This window comes from Anoplophora glabripennis, unplaced genomic scaffold, assembly GCF_000390285.2.
Source record: "Anoplophora glabripennis isolate ALB-LARVAE unplaced genomic scaffold, Agla_2.0 scaffold365, whole genome shotgun sequence".
NCBI lineage: Eukaryota > Metazoa > Arthropoda > Insecta > Coleoptera > Cerambycidae > Anoplophora > Anoplophora glabripennis.
In genome coordinates, this window is record NW_019416447.1 from 409,277 (window position 1) to 429,145 (window position 19,869).

At 35.9% G+C, this 19,869-nt stretch overlaps 1 protein-coding gene across 3 annotated transcripts in view; it reads right to left on the bottom strand.

Moving 5' to 3' along the window:
- Positions 1-383: 383 nt before the first annotated feature.
- The window catches only part of LOC108913297 (protein phosphatase Slingshot), a 91,657-nt gene continuing 72,171 nt past the window's right edge, over positions 384-19,869 (bottom strand). For 2 of the 3 annotated variants that reach the window (XM_018718821.2, XM_018718822.2), the window contains exons 5-6: positions 8,482-8,946; positions 384-7,686 (exon numbers count right to left, since the gene is read on the bottom strand). In XM_018718821.2, the coding sequence (XP_018574337.1) occupies positions 5,016-7,686; positions 8,482-8,946 (3,136 nt within the window). In that variant the 3' untranslated portion in view covers positions 384-5,015. Of the gene's footprint in view, positions 7,687-8,481; positions 8,947-16,262; positions 16,472-19,869 lie in introns of those variants that run through there. The other variant, XM_018718823.2, reaches the window with a different exon arrangement.

A 19,869-nucleotide genomic window follows, 5' to 3' on the forward strand; every position in this document is an offset into this window, starting at 1 on the left:
GAGCATTTTAGAGAAAAATGTTAAATACAATATTTCAGGATTTCTCCCTGGCTATCCGATGGTGACCTTGACATTGAACTTGACCTTGAAGGTCATTTCAAGATCAAAGTTTTTCTCTAAAATACTCTCCCGCCAAGTTATTCTGCCATTCCTGTACTTTTGTTAATTTGACCTTGTCACTCAAGGTCGTATCTGAATGTGAAATTTTCCGCTCTTTTAATTTTTGGGGTCAAATGTATAGGGTCCCATTTGAAAAATCACATTTGACCTTGAAATGATCTTCAAGGTTTTGTTTCATTGTCAGGGAAAAAGTCCCCCTCACATAAACACTTAGACACTCACCACTTTTCTCGGGATGTATCGTGGAAGTGAAACAAAAAAAATTCGTATTAAACAATCGCTTTTTATTTTGTTTGCGTATGAGAACAATTTTCGTAAGCGATACATCATATTTTACATCTATAGTACAAAAAAAAACTTACTATCACACAATTACACACAAAAGCAATAAGGACAGTATATTAACTTAAAGTACTATTCTAGACACTTTAAGATCTTATAAAAAAATATATACATCCAAAATTTACATGCAAGCTCATAAAACGCGCTCACGTGACAATTTCAGACATTTCGACCAGCCAGAAATACTGTACGAACCTAGGAAATCAAAAAACGCGCTCAAGGAACAAATATCCGAATCGGTGGAATCAGAAAACTGCAAGAGTGCAACAAGGCCTACCGATCAAATTTAGAAAAGAAAATACTTGATGGTGGCTCTCCCAGCAACGAGATAGAGATCTTTTGGAAGTGGCACCATCTAGCATGTTCAATCCTAAGTCCGACTGGTTGTCTCGGTAAATAAACATTTGAAGTTAATTTGCGCTTCCGCTGTATACGAGCCATTTTTGGAATTCTTAGGTTTCCTTCAAGTTGCGCCGATCGACAGGCATAATCATTAAAAATACATCGCCCAGACACGGTGCGATTCTTAACTAACCTCAACAACAGCAACTCAATTTGAGCTCACAGGCTGTATTTTCTCATTCTGCAACAACACACAGGACTAGATTTCTCGACAGCCAAGTCTATTAGTTTCGGAAAAATTACGTAAAGGACCAAGTGTTTTCATCTAGTAACTTTGCAGATTACGACTTTAAAATTTTGAATGAAAAAACTGACTTCTGAAATTATTAACTATTTTTAGCCGTGAAAAATAAAATAATTCTAATTTTGGAGACGTTATAAAATTACTAGAGTGAAATAAAAGCAAACCGATCTCCCCTGCTCATCGTTTTTTTTCCCAATGATTTATACTTATTGTTAAAGTGGTCCACAGTTTAACATTTTGGCAGTAAGAGATGTTGAGAAAATTAACTGTTGCTTCTGATATCCGTTTAGAGAAAATCACAATAAGTTAAAAGCAGTTTGTAAAGACCAATAAAAAATTTACAAGTTTAACAAGTTCAAAAAATACATAGGCGTATTTACAGGAAGCAACACTTACATTAGTTTTTCTTTAATTTTTTTTCATTTTACTTATATTTTATTTTGCACTATTCTTCAGTATAACTGCTTAAAGCCTTTGTGAAATATTTACAATACACTTAGTCGCGATACAATAAAATCGATGCGAAAATCTCGAAACGATTTAGATGTCTTCAACGCAATTAATCCAGGTTTTAGTTTGTTACGATGAGTTTTTGCGACACTGTCTATATTAATGACACATTTATTGTCCAAATAAAAATACCATGGTCATAGAAATCGCAAATTTGGAAGTTTAATTTTTTTAAATTAAACTTAAAATTACAAGTCCTTATATAGTTATGAATTTGATTCACCTTCACCTACACCTTCATAGACAACCCTACTATTTATTTTATATACAGGGTGTCCCAAAAAATCCGAACCCTTGATAATTTCTCAAAATTTCAAGGTCGACTTGAAAATATCAAATAGATCACCTTTTATCCCAGTAAACGATAGGGGGCCAAATTCCACATCTGAATATGGGGAAAATTTTTTCAGTATGACCTTGTGGGCCATTTGAAGGTCAAACTAATTATTCTCGGTTTCAAGCAAAATTTGTAGGAATTTTAATGACAATGAGATGGTGACCTTGGACATGGAAAATTCTTTATTCCTAGATCTGCTAAAATTTAGCAGAGTATCGGTTGCTGTATTTCATATTAAGTTTGACCTTGAAACTCGTGATGAAGGTTAAATCGAAGGTCGCCATCTAATTTACCAATCCTCCAAATTTTGCTTGAAAAATTTTTTTTCACAGTTCAATATTGTTGGATTGTTCAGAGAAAACCGAGTTTGACCTTCAAATAGCCGGTAAGGACATATGGGAAAAATTTTCTGACTGGATGTAAAAATATGTCACTGTATCGATTGTTTGCATAAAACTAGTATTTTCAAGTTGACCTTGGTTTGACCTTGAAACTTAAGGCCAAGGTTAAATCCAAGGTCACCACCATGTTGATTTCTTGATATCTTACAGCTTTTATTTAAAACTAATAGGACTATCCTGTCTTTTATGCCAATAAACAATAGAGGGCCAAATTCTACATCTGAATATGGGGAAAATTTTACCAGTATGACCTTGCAGGCCATTCGAAGGTCAAACTAATTTTTCTCAGTTTCAAGCAAAATTTATAGGATTTTGAATGATAGATGACCTTGCACATGGAAAATTCTTTATTCCGAAATTGCAACATAAAATTTAGCACAGTACTGGTTACTGTATTTCATATTAAGTTTGACCTTGAAACTTGTGATGAAGGTGAAATCGAAGGTCGCTATCTAATTTATCAATCCTTCAAATTTAGCTTGAAACATTTTTCTTCACAGTTGGATATTGTTGGTAAGGACATACGGGAAAAATTTTCTGACTGGATGTAAAATTTGTCACTATATCGATTGTTTGCGTAAAACAATAATATTTTCAAGTTGACCTTGACACTTAAGGCCAAAGTTAAATCCAAGGTCTCCAGCATATTGATTTCTTGATATTCTACAGCTTTTATTTAAAACTGATAGGACTGGCCTGTCTTTTATATCAATAAACGATAGAGGGCCAAATTCCACATCTGAATATGGGGAAAATTTTTCCAGTATGACCTTGCCGGCCATTTGAAGGTCAAACTCTAATTTTTCTCGGTTTCAAGCAAAATTTGTAGGATTTTGAATGACAATTAGATGGTGACCTTGAACATGGAAAATTCTTATTCCCAGATTGCAACACAAAAATTAGCACAGTACCGGTTGCTGTATTTCATATTAAGCTTGACCTTGAAACTTGTGATGAAGGTTAAATCGAAAGTCGCCACCTAATTTATCAATCCTGCAAATTTTGCTTCAAACTATTTCCTTCACAATTCGATCTTGTCGGGTTATTCAGAGAAAAATGAGTTTGACCTTCAAATGGCCTATAAGGACATACGGAAAATATTTTCTGTCTCCGGATGTAAAATCTGTCACTTTATCAATTGTTTGCATAAAACAGTAATATTTTCAAGTTGACCTTGGTTTGACCTTGAAACGTAAGGGCAAGGTTAAATCCAAGGTCACCAGCATATTGATTTCTTGATATCCTACAGCTTTCATTTAAAACTGTCCGGTCTTTTGGAGACACCCAGTATTTACAGTTAAACAACCAGCTAAACTTTAGAATGAATACCAGATGGCGACTCTCCCACCGTTACGAGTTATAGGATTTTTTGAAAACGTCGCCATCTAGTGTTCTCGTTCTTAAGTTCAGTCAGTTGTCAATTTGGGATAAAATGCTTTTTTTTTAATTTGAAAATCTGTAAAACGTGCCAAACTTACGAATGAAAATCCTAGATGGCGACACTACCAAGAAATATCTGCCATCCTTGGTTGTAGTGAGGACAAACGTTAAGTTTTTACAACTCGCCGCAGGGAATGTTAACTTTTGAGGCAGAAGCAGTTTCTTTTACGATGGAATTCACAAATCTAGAACGTTTCTAGGTTTGTGCAATTAGCAGATTATTCGGATAAGAGGGTTCTATAGCAGATAGGCAACCAGCAATACATTTTTATAGATTTTATTACACAGTTTGTCTAAATATGAACTAATGCACAAATGACAAACTTTCCTCCATTCTAAAGCAGATTTCCTATAAACTGGACTTGGTTTGAAACAGAAATTACACTTTGGTGTAAAGAAATTTGTAATTTCCTTGTTCAAAAGCGGCAAATTACAAATTTCCTTACAATAAAACGTAATTTGAGTTTCAAACTAACTCCATTTTATAGAAAATCTGTGTTTGAACGGAGCAAAGTATGTCGTTTGTGCATTAATTTATATTTAGACGAACTGTGTAATAAAATCTATAAAAATGTATTGTTGGTTGCATATTTGCTCTTAACCGAGCAACAAATGTATGAAAAAACCAAATTTATTTAAAAAAAAACGATTTTGACGACTGTCAAAATTTTGATGGGAAGAGGCAATTTTTGGAAGTGTCGCCATCTAGTGTTCTCATACCCAAGTTCTGGCCGATTGTACAACTACACAAATATATAAAAATCCCTTTCATTGTAAAAGACCAAGAGAGTAAAATATTAGAAGCAATGCCCAAATTCCGTTAAAAAAAATGTTATAACGTAACGTGTCTTTAATATAGACGGTACCATAAGCGAGTTAAACCGTTTCGACGTCTAAACTCTTTGAGATTTTCCCGATTGATTCTACCGTTAACGAACAGGAAAACATACCCAATACATCACGAACGTCAATTTATATTCCCTTCATCTGAATCGATTTTAAACATATGAGCGCTCAAACCGAGCAATATATCCACGGAGTCGTACACAAGAATAAATAAAAACCAATGATATGCAATAACGAAACTGTTACAAAAAAAAAGAACCTAAAAATTGTTACAAAATAAGCTCGATTATCCTAAACAAACATTAAACTCTAATCTGCGTAGTAAAAAAAAAAAGAAAATAGTGCAGTCACAGCCTTCTCTGTAATTTGAGCATTACATAGTGTTATAAACGGGGTTGTTGTGTCTCGGCTTGATGTTCAACTTGGACAGCGGGTGGCTCTTCCCGTACTGCTGTTGCTTCCTGGCCGCCGTGGCGATGACCGTCGCCGACAGCACCGAACTGGGCGAATTGTACCTCGAGATCGGCGATATGGGAGGCCTCTTGGACTCGCCCTCGTTCTTGTCCAAGGCCGAACCGTTCCTGTTGAGATTGGAGATCAACGGCGTCTGCGTTATCCGGACGGGCTTCTCCGACACCTCGATGCAAGAGTACCTGGCGTTGCGGATTTGCGCCAGAGGCTTGTTGGAGGCGTTGAATTTCTGTCTGAGGTTAACCTGGACGTCCTCTCTGTTGGTCTCGAAGATGCCTATTAAATTCTTCAAATTCAAGTCGTCGCCTTTCTCTTCCTTTTTCTCCTTGGTCTGGTGGACGCTTATAGGGGACGACGGCAGGCTGCTGACTTTCGTTTTAGCCGTTTTCGACGAATCGCTCGTTTCCGCGTTACTCGCGTTCACTTGCTCCAGGTTTATGCTGGACTTGGCTTCGAACTCCTTCTTCAAGTTCATAACCTTCCCCGAGTGGTTCGAACTGTCAAACAGATCCTCAGATTTCTTCGTCATGTACTGCGAGTGCTCCAAGTTGTGCAGATTCTCCAGCAAGGTCCTGTGCTGCTTGACGGACGAGCACTGCGCCGTACAAATCACCGAACTCGAACCGTCCTTCGGTAGCTTTCCCATCGAAGACACGTTCGATGCCGATCGGGACAGGGAGCACTCCTGGGGTATTAATTCGATGGAGGAAGATTCCGGCGCGCTAATCGACAGTCTCGACAGATTAGTCGGCTTGTGATCGTCACCGGGAATGTCTATCTTCTCGGATATGGCACTCGAAACAACATTATCGCTATTCGTGGACGCCGATTCAATCAAAGCCTCTTCGACGTTTCCCTCCTTATCCGCGAGGAAATCAAACAGTAGCGTTTCGGAACTAGGAGTTTTCGCTAAGGAAATACAACTGCTCGCTAGACTATCGCCGCCGCTGGGCTTCCGGGACGAGCTCTCCTCGATCTTCTGTTTCGTCCTTTTAACGGTTCCCGGATGCCACGGGATGTCTTCCTTGTCGTAGGGGAACATCCCCGACGAGCTATTTTCAAACAGCTCGCTGTTGCTGTGTAATACTTTCTCGCCTTTCTCGTTCACGTAGTGAACCGGACCACGGCGTCTTGTGTCGTACGAGCCCCACGAACTGTTCCTGCTGGGTAAGGTGCGCGTATCCCCGGAGCCCCACGAACTTTGGCGAGACAGTTCTGTTTCATTCGGGAACCCCAACACTACCGCCGAGTCATACGAACTCCACGAATTCTGTCGCGACGGGCACTCCCTGACGTCCTTCTCCTCGTTAGAGAGCTCGGGAGGCACGATCGGTATCGTGGACAGTCTCTGCTGCTTCTTCTCCTCGCGGTCAAAAACTCGGTCGAGCTGGTTCGAGAACGGGTCACTGTCTTTACGTAACGTCACGGTTTTCGCTCGGACAGTCTGTTGCAGGGAATCGGGGATTTTCACTAAACTATTACTACAGCTAAGGGGCACAGCACATTCAGTTTTCACTGTTGTCGAGGACGTCCACACAGTCTGGCTTTCACTTATACTATCGGTTTTTAAATCACAGAAATCGCTTGTACTGCCACAGTAAGACACTTTGCTCGCTTGCTTCGCCTCCCCGGGGTCCCACGTCTCCTTTTTCACGTCGTCCGTCTGCAGTTTATCGTCCGTCTCACTAATATTACAGGAACTATCGTCGCTCGCTTCCACCTCGTTTTTTTGGTCCGTCTTCTCGAACCTCGTGGAGAGGTCTAAAACTAATGTCTTCTTCTCCTCCTTGCCGGTAGAGGCCAAGTCGTGGCCGGGTAAGTGAACGATTTGGTTTGGAGAAACGCTGTAAGACTCTCCGTTATCACAGGGCATCAGCACGTGTCTGGCGAGCGTGCTTTTCATTTCCACATGATACTGCAGGCTCCTCACGGATTCCTTCGAAGAGGATTTCTGGCTCACGTCCTCCAACGACACCGAAACCGGAGAAGATTTAACTCCGATAACCAGCTCCCTCGCCGTGATGTTATCCGGCGACCAAGATTTGGGCCGCGCACCCAAATGCCGCAGATCCTGGCCCGACATCGTGGCTTCCAGATCGTACGATTTCGTCAGAGCTTGAATCACGGGGGTGGGTTCGCTGCCCGCTAGGACCTTTTCGCTCTTCGAGCCAGGCGATTTAAGGTTAGTTTCAGACTTTGATCTCTGCAATTTTTCCTTGTTCTTCATCGCGTCCAATATCCCCTGGTAAGTTTCCAGCTGCGACAAAAAACTCATGTTCGGTTTTATACAGGATCTCTTGTCCTTGACGTGGTTCAGGGCCGTGTCGAAATCCCAACTGTACGCCTTCATGGCGTAAGCGATCACCACCGACGCCGATCTGCTGACCCCCATCTTACAGTGTACCAGCACCTTGGAGCCCGTATCTTTGGCTTTTGTGATGTATTTGTATGTGTTGTCCCAGTGTTTCAATAGGTCGGTTGTTTCATCGTCGTACACCCTCACATTCAAATAGTCAAATGCGCCAGGGAAGAAATTATCGATTTCTTTGGAGACATTTAAGATGTAACCAATCCTGGAACAGAAACGCTACTTTAGTGACAGTGCCTTTAATATCGCTCACAGTTTCCGTAAGCGGTGGTTATCAGTGCATTTTTCTCAACTTGGTGAGTTCAGGTTTCAAATGTCTAAAGCATCATTTGAGGCAATCAAAAAAAAAAGTAATGATTGTTGCAATATTTGTTTTACATTCACAAATTTTCGAAAAAATTGACTAAGAATTTGGAGACACAAGAAAGGTTTTAATTTAACCGGTTTTGGTGATTTTTTTAGTAATTTTTAATATTTTTGTTTGTGAATCTCAGCGTCGATGACATTACTCCATAATATCGATCCACCTGATGTGATATGACGACCCACGCATATTTCAGCAAAACCAGAATGGCAAAATATGTTACCGCTTCATTTTATTGCGTTTATTTTAGTTTTCAGTTTTGGTAAATTTTTTAGCTTCAATAAATTGGTCACAAAATCAAAAACAAGAGAACTGGTTTTAATTTACTGGTCAATTTTGTTAAGTTTTAACGGCATTTAATATATATTCAATAGTACAAATTTTAGTTATAACCTATAATTTTGTTATTAATTTTACCAATTTTAGCTGTATTATAAAATTTTGACACTTATTGTTTTAAACCATATATTTGAAGTTAATTTGGAATTCTGTTAAATAAATATTTTCGTTCTATATCAGCATCAATTTTTTTATGTTTAAAAATGTCTTTACTATTTTAGACAACTCAGAACAACATACGCAATTACGAAATAAATAATCTTAGTCCAAAACTTAGTAAACTGACGAATCACCTACCTATTTTTCTGCAATTCCTCGTAATTGGAAGCGTTCCACTCCGAACCCAGATAGACGTGTTCGAAAATTTCCGTCGGAGCGTCCATCTGGCCGAGGATAACCAACATCTCCTGGTCAATGAAAGACTTGTACTCCCCAAGGTCCATGTCGAGCTCGTCTTCGAGCCTACCCCTTATAAATTTACTAGTGACCTCGTCCAAGTCCACCGACATCATGATCTCCTTGAGGGTGCTCCTGATGACCTTTTCCGTCTCCTCCCTCTCAGTGGGCTTCGTGCGAATGGAATCCGGAGAGGGCGGTCTTCTGGACTCGAGGTTGTCCATGGCGTGCCATTCGTTCAGACAGGACCGTTCCGACTCGATCCTGTCCTCGTAGTAGTCGACCCAACCGTGGGTCATCCCGCCCTGGAAGTAGTTCTGCTCGCGGGCCTTGGCGCTCACCTTGTGCAGATTTTGCAGCGCTGACCTACAAGAAAACGAGAAAATGTAAGAAAGTGCAAAATTCAAAATAGCACATATATTTTGATTTGTTTTTTTAACATATGCGTACTTATTCTGATTACAATTTTTTTATTTTTAAACATGTATTCTACCATTCGAATTAGCGCAATATTTTTAAAACAGAATAAAAATATACAAGAACCGATAACTGAATAAATGTTTCAAAAAATCATATTTAGTAAAAAGAGCAAATATTGGTTTGTTAAAAAAAATGATTCACATCTACTCTATTCATACAAACAAAAAGATCCCTTTGTAGTACCTGTTTTTACATGTTTACCTTTGTCAAAGGTGATGAGGCAACAACAAAAATATAAAATATGTCTTTGAATGATTACGTTATTTCACTACATATTTTTGACAAGAGTAAATAACATAGTACAACAGTACATCTACTGTTTGCATTAAAATCGGTTGTTTCTTTGTATTTAAAAATCTCTAATGTTTTGATCTAGTCTGAGTAAAATCATAGTAATAGTGTCACAGTTATTAATAGTTAGTGTTTGCCATTGACATACGGTGAATGTGGACAAAATTCTGTGGTGGCAGAAATAAAGTTCATGAATAATTTCTCACGTGATGTAAGATTTGTAATACTTAGAGAACATGGTCGAAACATTAAACATTTACTGTAATGTGATGTTATTCGTGTAAAATCACGACTTCTGCCTTGGCTACAGCAGTCCTCAATATATATTCCTACTTTTTGTTAAGTAAGTTACTGTTTATTTAATATTTTCATACATTTTTCCGTCATATATGGCTTAATTATAAGATGGAGTTATTTTTAAGAAACAGACCTTTTTAGTAGTGCACAGTGTCATGAAGATATTCTCAATATTTTTACTAGATTGATTCAACCTTATGTACTTTGGATATAACCGCCAAAAAAATGTCTTCTTTGTCATGACCTTAAATATTGCGGTATTCTGGCAATATTAGAAATATTTAAGAAGCTTCAAACCCCAAGTGACAAACTAATAGAATTCTAGAATTTTAGAACAATATTGACTTTTATAGTAATTAATAAATTAAAATTATATCAATGTTACAGAGCATGTCGATTAAAGATAGTTTTATGTAAGCGAGGTAGCCTCGCAACAGGATATCATTCAAGGAAAGTTTGATTATGGTTAAGAGTATGTCCATAATAAACCACTTGAAGAAAAAAACACTCTATAAACACACTGACACAGTACAATGCTTAGAAAAACAATAACAATACTTAGTAGAACTAGAAAATGCCAAGATTAAACAAAACAAGAGAAAATACGCTAATGATGTCAGCGATAACATATCAACAACAGCTCACCTGCGTATCAGGCTATTCCTTCCGAGCAAGAGCATTAGGAATCACACGGCTAATGTTAAATTTTTACTGTATTTAAATTTAAGAATATTCTTTTTTGTTTTTTTGTAAGTTTTAAGCATATTAGTGTATCTATTTTACAAAACACGTGTTGTTTGTTCTTAAATACTTAAAGAGAAACTCAAAAAAATTCCTATCCGCTATATTATTGTAAAATTGTCTAAAGGAACATAATACAAGACATCTCTCATCTCGTGAGTCAAAAAATGTTATTAGCTAACTTTTTTTTTAATTTAAGGGAAAGCGGAAAACCTTTTTTTTTAATTTAAGGGAAAACCATCAATTTTAGCGAAAAGTGACTCGCAGACAGCTTGTAGGCAATAAAATTATCTACAAAATGAGACTTGTTAAATTAAAATCGGTTAATAAACAAAAAAGTTATTGCGAAAAACAAGAAAAGTGCCAATTTTTTAATTTGTTTATAACTATCGCATTTATTGTTAAAATTTTATAAAACCTATGACAAGTTGAGGGTTTTGTCATACTTCAAAAGTGTGCCAAAAGTGGGCGCTGGAGGCTCCAAAAGTTATGAACTTTAAGCCTCTGTACAGGCGTTAATTTTCAACCAAACATGATTCTGAAAGCGTCATTCTAATCTTAAAGACGTAATTAAGCAACCTGTTAAAAAATATCAAATATTTTTTTGACATTAACATTTTCAAATTGTGCATTAAAAAAACGCTTATAAACAATTTGAATAAAATTGCTGCTATTTATGCTACTTCACGGAAAATAGATGCAATGGATAGCTGGCAAAAAAATACAATTTTTAAGAAAAAAGCACCCTCTACGATCAACAGGAGCCAAGATAAGAATTTTATTTTTAAAAATCGTAGCGCAATTGTTTATAAACATTAAGACTTGAATTTTTCGCAAAATAAAGTTTACGACGTAAACTACGATTCCCGTGAATTGCATTGAAAAATGTGGAAAATTAACGACTCACGAGCCCTTTAAAGAGAAGGTACTTGCTAAATATAACTAAAACAGAACAGACTGCAAAGTAAAATTAATTTCTAAACTGCTTTAATGAATTTGGTATGTACTTATATGTTTTTAAAATGCTGGTAAGTACAAACTAAAAAAATTTAAGCTTTTATGGAAAAAAAATATATATTATCCTGCACGATATTACAAACAAAAAATAATTAATTCGTTATTTCTTTTAATTATCACTCATAGCATATTAAGATATTATTTTAAACAAAAATACACTTGTTAAGAACTTCACGTCGCGAAACGGCAAAGGATGTATAGGGATAAAAAATGAAGAGGATGCAATGGGGCATATGAAGACAAAGTTTGCTTGAAACATTATACAAAATGATATCATTTATTATTATTATTTTTTAAAGATATGCCTACCCAAGTACTTTTTTATTTTACATCTACCGACATATTAAAAGCATACATCAAATTTTGTTAAAATGATTTCAAAACAAAAATTGTTACATTATTTTTTTTAAATTTTTTTAAAGCCTATAGCTCGAAAATCTGTTCGTAGGTATTGTTAACAATAGAGGCTTTCTATTTCCAACCAACTATATATTTTTTTAAAACGGAAACGCGAACACACATTAACATTTGAGTAGGTGTCGATCGAACACTGCAAACTGATAAAAAATTATTCTCATTTCTATGGAAATAAAACGGTAAAAATTTCAAGCGCTCACCTGGTAGACGTTTAGCACACCTCTTTCTACATTTAAATATACATGCTTAGTTGAATGTGAAGTGGTGCGTTAAAAGGTACACTTAAGAAGTCAAACCTATACTGGTGATATATTGTGACGGGAAATACGTTTATCGGTCAGATAGATTCTTATCTTTTGCGGTGCGCTGTAATTTTTTTACTCGTATACGCAGTGAGAGAACACAGAGCTTTTAGGAAAGCGAATGCACTCCGGTATCCGAGAATTTTAGATAAGAAATGCCCGCGCAAATATTTCTAATTAAATAAATTTAAAAAAAAATAGTCAGTGTTCCCTAGAATATTATCAGCAGCTGAATTATAAAGAAAAAAATTAGATATTAAATCAATGCAGAGTAATTAATGGTAAAAACTTTAATTATATTGTAGTAACCCATTTCAAATATTTAAAAAATCCCGCGCGATTTACTTATTCGAATACGAAGAAGAGGAGATCTGGAGTAAAGAGTTCAGTGTTCTTAGTTCTTACTTCTTATCTTAGGCTTATGCTTAGTTAGGAAAAAAGAGGTTATGTGTTGTCATGTGTGAAAAGAAGCGTTGTTAAGATTTATGTCTTTATGGAAAAATAAAGTTTTAGAGAAAAATATAGTCTGCCTTCCTGAAACAGCCACCCAGTTAGAGCTCCCTACAAAAGTAATAGAGATATGATTTGACAATGAAATCGAAAAACTGAATCGAGACAAAACCAGTTCTACCGATTTGTATTACAAGAGCCGAGCAATTTACACAAAGGAGCTTCACAAAGTTGAGGTTCGCATTTTTATTGGGCATTAACATCTCATGAATTCGTAATTAACAAAGTACCACTTAGGCGAATGTGTATAGGTATCCTCAAGCCCATGGTCATCAGGTCCAGACTGACGGTCTCCGCAATATCGTATCGTCCAAAGTAGAATGAAAACAAAAAAATTATTTTATGCGAGCAGGTACCAATATTATCATAATACGAATTTATTAAGCATTCACGCTGATAATTCATAAATTACACGGGCTGGGTATAAGTCGGATAAATAAAGTGACTACTAGTTGGCCTTGAGGCCGACAAAATATTTCCTTTTGTATAGTCCACTCGTATTTGATTGGCTATTATACTACTGTCGGGGATCTGTGTACCGAGATGTACATATAAATGGGTTTAAATACTTCAAATGTCATTTAATCCAATACCGACGTCATCTACCTATAAATCAATCTTATCATATTGCAACAAAAATTATCTTTTATATATGTTTTAATGCATACATAAAATGTAATACGTTTAATAATAACCGTTGCTGAGAGTAGTAAACGACTGGGATTTCCTTAGAACAAGTTGACACTTCCATATTTTTAGAACATCCTACTACAAAATATTTAAATAAAACTTTAATTTATGAGGCGGATCGACTGGATGTTAAAATTGAAATTTACAGTGCAAACACTTGTAGTTAAAGCAAATATACTGGTTGTAATGCAAATGCTAATAATCTTAGCGTCAAAAGTCAAAGCAGGATAATTGGATTAGCCACTGATCATTTGCCCGTGACAAGACATTAAAATTATTTTTTTGTCAGCATTTGTGAAACCAATGAAACACCTTTGGTACTCTATGTAAACACATAAAGTTACAGCTCAGCACATACAAGTCAGTAAGGGAATACACTCTTACCCTTTTTAAAAATAGGTTTAAAGAATTGGGACCTTGAGCATGTCAAAGGGAGTAAATTTTTCTTTGTTCTCTGAGTCTATAAAAGCGAAGGGATTTTTTAGTTTCTCAGGGAAAACTAAAGATAATGCAACAGTAATTAAATTTATTCACAATGAATTCAAGAACAACAGAAAACAGATTATACAGATATAAATAAACTCCACCATGTTATAAAGAAGTACACTTAAATTATATAATAAACAGAATAATAAAAAATATACAATTTCTAAAATTGTAAAATATGTTCCTCCTTCTCACATGTAGCTTTGGCCAATGGCCATTACATTAACATTATTTGTTTTGGGGTCTGGTGATGATATTAGTACGATACGTATTGTACTACGTATTGATCTGAAATTTTGTGGTAACAGCCCATGTCAAACTAATAGTCAAATGGGCCTTTAAATCGCAATTTTGGTCAACTTGCATGAATTTTTTATATAAATCAGTTTGAGATATATAACAACAATAAGCGACAGTAATTTTTTTCAGACGCGAAAAAAGGAAAAAAGAAGGGTTTTTCAAGATAACTCAAAAGGGGTAAGAGTTAGAAAAAAAGTTTCGTATGAAAGTGATAGAGCATAGAATTCTACATAAAAATCATATATTGACTTTTTCGATTATTATTAAAATTAACAGAGTTAGAAAGACTAGAAGTTAAGGTCATAACAAGCAGAAAAGAAATGAATTTTATATATATTTTTTCCAATCTACTCTAGAAATATGTAAACGTTCTTTTCAGAGAATTTTTTTTATTATTTAACACTAAAACATTTTTTTTCTATGCCATTCTATTGATTATTTAAAATAATGAAAAATTTCTTTCAAAATTTTGTTTTATGACAAAGATAAAAAATCACGTTCGTTATGAAATGGTTATAACATTTCTATTAGAATTAAAAAATATACTTATCTATTTCTCTGAAAAGATAGTTTACATATTTTAGAGAAGATTGAAAAAAAAAATTATAAAATTCATTCATTTTTCTGCTTGTTACGATTTTTTAAATTTCTGAAATCATCCCTTAACCTCTAGTCTTCTTTACTCTGTTAATTTTAATAGTACCTACAAGAAAAAGTCAATATACTATTTTTATGTAGAATTTTATGCTCTACAACTTTTATAAGAAACCTTTTCTCTACCCCTTTTGAGTTATCTTGGAACACCCCTTTATTTTATCTTTTTTCACCCCTGGCCGGGGGGTTGAAAAAAAAATTACTGTCATTTATTGTTATTATATACCTCAAACTAACTTATATCAAAAATTCAGGCAAGTTAACCAAAATTGCGATTTAAAAAACCATTTAATTGGACTATAAAGACAATTGGTTAAATAGTTTCGTCTGTTTGGAAAATATATTAATTAATTTCAATTTAAACACCTCACAAATGCAGCAACTTTGAACAAATAAATGTCTATAGGACATTATAATATTTTGACCCAAGATTATCTAGAAGTATTTGTGTAACTTCATTTAAAAATGCTCAATATCAGTGTCTCGAATTTTACCTGTGATTTGGGAAGTTATCAAGGAAGAAAAATAATTAAGTTATTTTCGAAACCTCGCCGATTTTTATATACAGGGCGATGAAGTTTTTAAAATAAATGTAATATTAAATATTTTCTGAACAAATATAACAAATACATTGAAGCGAATATGTGTACACAAATTACATTCAACATGAAAATATTAAGTCGCAACTCAAGCCAGTGGCGCAGATATGGAGTATGCTGGTTAAATTTTCCTCAAGAATGATGGCAATCCAATTATTTGAAAGCAATTATCTTTTATTATTTTTAAAATATAATAAATGTAGAATATACGAACATTTAATATTTATTTCGAGTATTGTGTACAAATGATATCGTTTCACTATCGTCATTTTTTTCGAAGATATCTGGAGATTTCCTTTTTTTAAGTTCTTTACAAAAAAAAACGCTTTCGAAAATAAATTTATATACGATTTCCTGCATTTTCTTGGTTAAAATCCGTGCGTTTCTCTAATTCGGAGTTGGTTAAGTACGTCAAGATCATTCATTAAATGTCTCAATCAGTAGCCCTAATAGCTAGTCTCTCACTAAAAATTAGTCGCATTTACAACATCCTCATGGTATCTTCAGTGATGCATCGGCTTCATTTCCGTCTGACGAGTTGCAACTGTGACAATGATAATCAATGAGGCAAATAATTAATGACCTGCTAACACTTAAGCTTGACCGAAAACACCGAATCTCACAACTTCAAATATAGTGTTTTCTCCGTTCCAAGCCAATAAATTATCATCATCCCACACAACAACCAGAGAAGGTGGGCGGTGCTTTGGTGTTCGATGAAAACGGATTTGCAAAAAAATATGAAACATCCGCCTTCATATAAATCGCGAATATTTGATACAACAGAAGGTTAGTGTCAAAACTGTTATCCAGAATGATACCAACACTCATGGATTAACATGACTTTCTGTTTTCAGATGAATCTTTAGTAGTTCTACCCTATCAATCACCTATCTACCTATCAGTATCCCATATGGAGGCGCGTCCGATGAATCTGCCGCCTCTGTACACCACCATTATCACAAAACAGTTAAAGTCTATTCGCGCCAACAACGAACACACTCAACTCTTGCAACCCCGCGCCGAAATTCAAACCGTCGATCGCCAGCGAGCGATCAGATCGAATTGTTGCTGGACTCCGCCAAACAGGACGGAAGGCGATCGGTCTATCCGCGACAATCGGAATGGACTGACTGAAGTCATTGAAGCGGCCGAACATGGCAATCCGCGACGTCCGACCTCCTTGTAACACCAACACAAATCCCGCGCTCCCTTGCCATATAAACGCAACAGTTCTTCCAATTAGGAATGGACCAGATACCTTTCCTTTCTCTCGAAAATCCCGCGTAAGCAGGCAGGGAATAGGCGCGTCGATGAAGGAAGTATCTATAGTTTAATATACAGGGTGTTTTGTAGCAAATGTGTCACACCATTTATTAGTAGACAAGCATGAAGAACCCTTTTTTCATATCAGAAATTACATATTATGAGGACCAAAAAAGTTGAAATATAATATATGGCAAATTTGAATTTCGCATCACGATAAATTGCCGTGGACAGAATCATTTCACGTACAATATCGCGGGTACTGAGGTTCAGGTTTCGACAAGGTGTAAAATTTCCTCCTCCCTATTGAAGTATTTCTTGTCCACAACCTTCATACGCTGGTTTCACTCTAACAGTGTCCCACAGTCTTTGAACAACGTTTTGCGCTCTTCCAGGAGATTCACTTGTTGTCTTTGGGGATAACGATTCGCATACAAACAAGTAATAATAAAATCCTATTCATACTACCAGTACATTAATATTATATTCGATAATCCTTTATTTTAATAAGGCATTTTGAAATAAAACAAAGTAAATCAATCTTCAGTGGATGAGAGCAAGTGAGACACGTTTGCGCCAGGGCCGGGCAGATAACCACACTGAACTTGACCTAGTTACTGTATTGTAAACATAAACTTTTTGCATAAAGCAAAAGAAGTGTACGGTAGTAGGCCATCTTTTCCTACGGGGATAGAATTGCTGAATAGATATTTCACTATAAATAAAAATGTACCTGCTTCTCTGTCGGATATTTGGATATACCAGATCTGCAAATTTGTAATGAAAGTCTAGTTTTTACCAAATTCGACATATTTATCTGTCGTTTTACATGTAACAATTTTTTGAAACCTCCATGATGATACGCCCATGGAGAATTAGTCACAGCCTACTATTTTGGGCTTGGAGTATAGTTGAATGAGACGCATGAACAAATCGCAAACTGATCGCGAGCACGTTAAAACTCACAGAAATTGAGAGGAGTGGCAGCGAAAACCGAAGCCAGAACTAGGATCCTTATTTAGCCATGAGTGAGCATGGGTGGAACGTCCACGGCAATAGAACCACAGTTCGGCGTCGCGGTTGCGTGAACTGCCGACGAAAATTTATTAGTTTATGTAAATTTCGGATACAAGTGTGCCGACATACGAGATAGGGGCCGACTGAGGAGAGTTATGCGTTCCCAACTCATTTGAATATTATTCGAGGAAATATATCGGTTCTCGTTACTATTGCCCGATAAAGAACATTCTGGTCTCGTTCGGGTTTCAATGTAACTCATTTTACGTGACCCGCATCTCACGTAGACGAAAAAAAATATAGAATTTGAAAAAGTCCGCAACGCTATGTGAATTTATAACTTCGAAATGGAGCGAAATCCAGTGAAATTATAGATTCATTGATATAAGATTTTATTAAGTTACACACAAAGCAGATACCAATAATGTCCTGTTTTAGTAAAAAAAAAATTTGACCCGTCATTGTTTTCTGTGGAAACATTGGAAGAGGCCGGTAACAATGGAAAGCCTCAGAAGACCTCCATTGTCTGAGGAGCGCCCCCGCAGAGTCTAGCATGAGAACAACAAGGGCGATTTGTAGTTGCGATTAAGGAAGCGCATTATAGGTCTGTAAAGGTGAAGGCATAATAGGCCGAAAAAAAGGTACCTTAAATAGAATTCGATCACATTTTGCTATTGCATTTTACGGAAAAAATATCAAGAGATAAAAGTTTATAAATTCAATGGCTTTCTAGCGGACTAATAATTTTTAAGAAATTGAAATATGCGACTAAATTTTTTAGCTCCATAGACACTAACAATCACTAAAATTTCGATATAAAGTTAAAGTTTAAAATACTACTGAGAATGTATGCGTTGTTTATGAGACATCCATCAAATAAGTTTTGACATAAGCCTACTTTGACAAAAGTCACATATTTTCTTCACCGTATATTGTAAGAGTTCAATTAAAAGCCTCTTTTCTCGAAAACCGTCCACATTAGGAAGTTCTAACAAGAGGACATTATTTCTAGAAAATAAAATTGTACATGGAGGAGTAAACTGGAGCCCGAATGGTAAAAAACCTAACCGTAAAAAAATTAAGAGCCTAAAATGTAATAGAAATATCCAAAAAAATTATTAGACCAGCGTATTTGGCGTAATTAAAAACACCGGAATACCAAATTTCATAAAAATATTTCGCACCGTTTGGAAATTTTCGTAAAAATTCTATTTAAAAATTTTTATTTTGTCGCTCTGTGCCTCGAAAACAAGAGGAGATAGATAGATAGTTCATAAGACAAAAAATTCTTATTTTTTGTCGTACTATCACCCCTTGAAATTACGGGAGGTCTTTCTGAATCACCCTGTATATAGTTTTTGAAGAGCTAACCGAGGACTTATGTATTATTGATCGTTATTCGTCTAGGTGCTAGTACCATGCGGAACATCGCCAGAATTTTAAAAATGTTGTCACCGCTGTTCTTGGGGGTGAAAATTCGAAATATTTAGAATTATTCAAATTTCGTGGCTGAAAACGTACATAGGTATTGTATTTTTGAAACCGAGCGAGTTGCACGAAACTAAATCTGTACAGGGCATAGCTAGTACTAGGTAGAAAATTTCTACAATTTCCTTAGTGGAATAGTCTGCATTTCCTTGGTGAACGTCTACAGTTTTCTTGGTGGAAAGCAACTACATTTTCCTTGGTGGAAAACATCTACATTTTCCTTGGTGGAACTGAACGAGCAGACTAAGAAACCTCATTCCTCTAGGTATTATTTTTTTCCCGATAAAAAGACTACACAGGGTCATTAAAGCAGAAGCCGAAGCTCAATGATTCCAAAACCCGTTCAGAACGTACTACCTTATGAACGAGATCTCATTTCTATTCCGGTGGGGTAGCAGACCGCGGTTCAGAAAACCGTGTGGCTAAATAAGGAAAGGGCAGCACCGCCGCTGTCAATCATATTTCCTGTCGAACGCAAGGACGACGGCCCGCGGAAGAACGCGATATATCGAGAAAACGCTTCCATCTTTTTTATAACGAGAGAAATAAAACCGCACGTAACTGTACTTAAGGGAAAACTAGGTAGACAAAATATTTTGACAAAAATTTACATCCTTGTGCAAGAATAAAATAACTGGATATACAGAATGTCTACAAAATTGTGTCTACTCCATTTTGTTATATTAACTTATAACGAAAAAACATACACTTACTTGATTAGTCAAAATTACGTC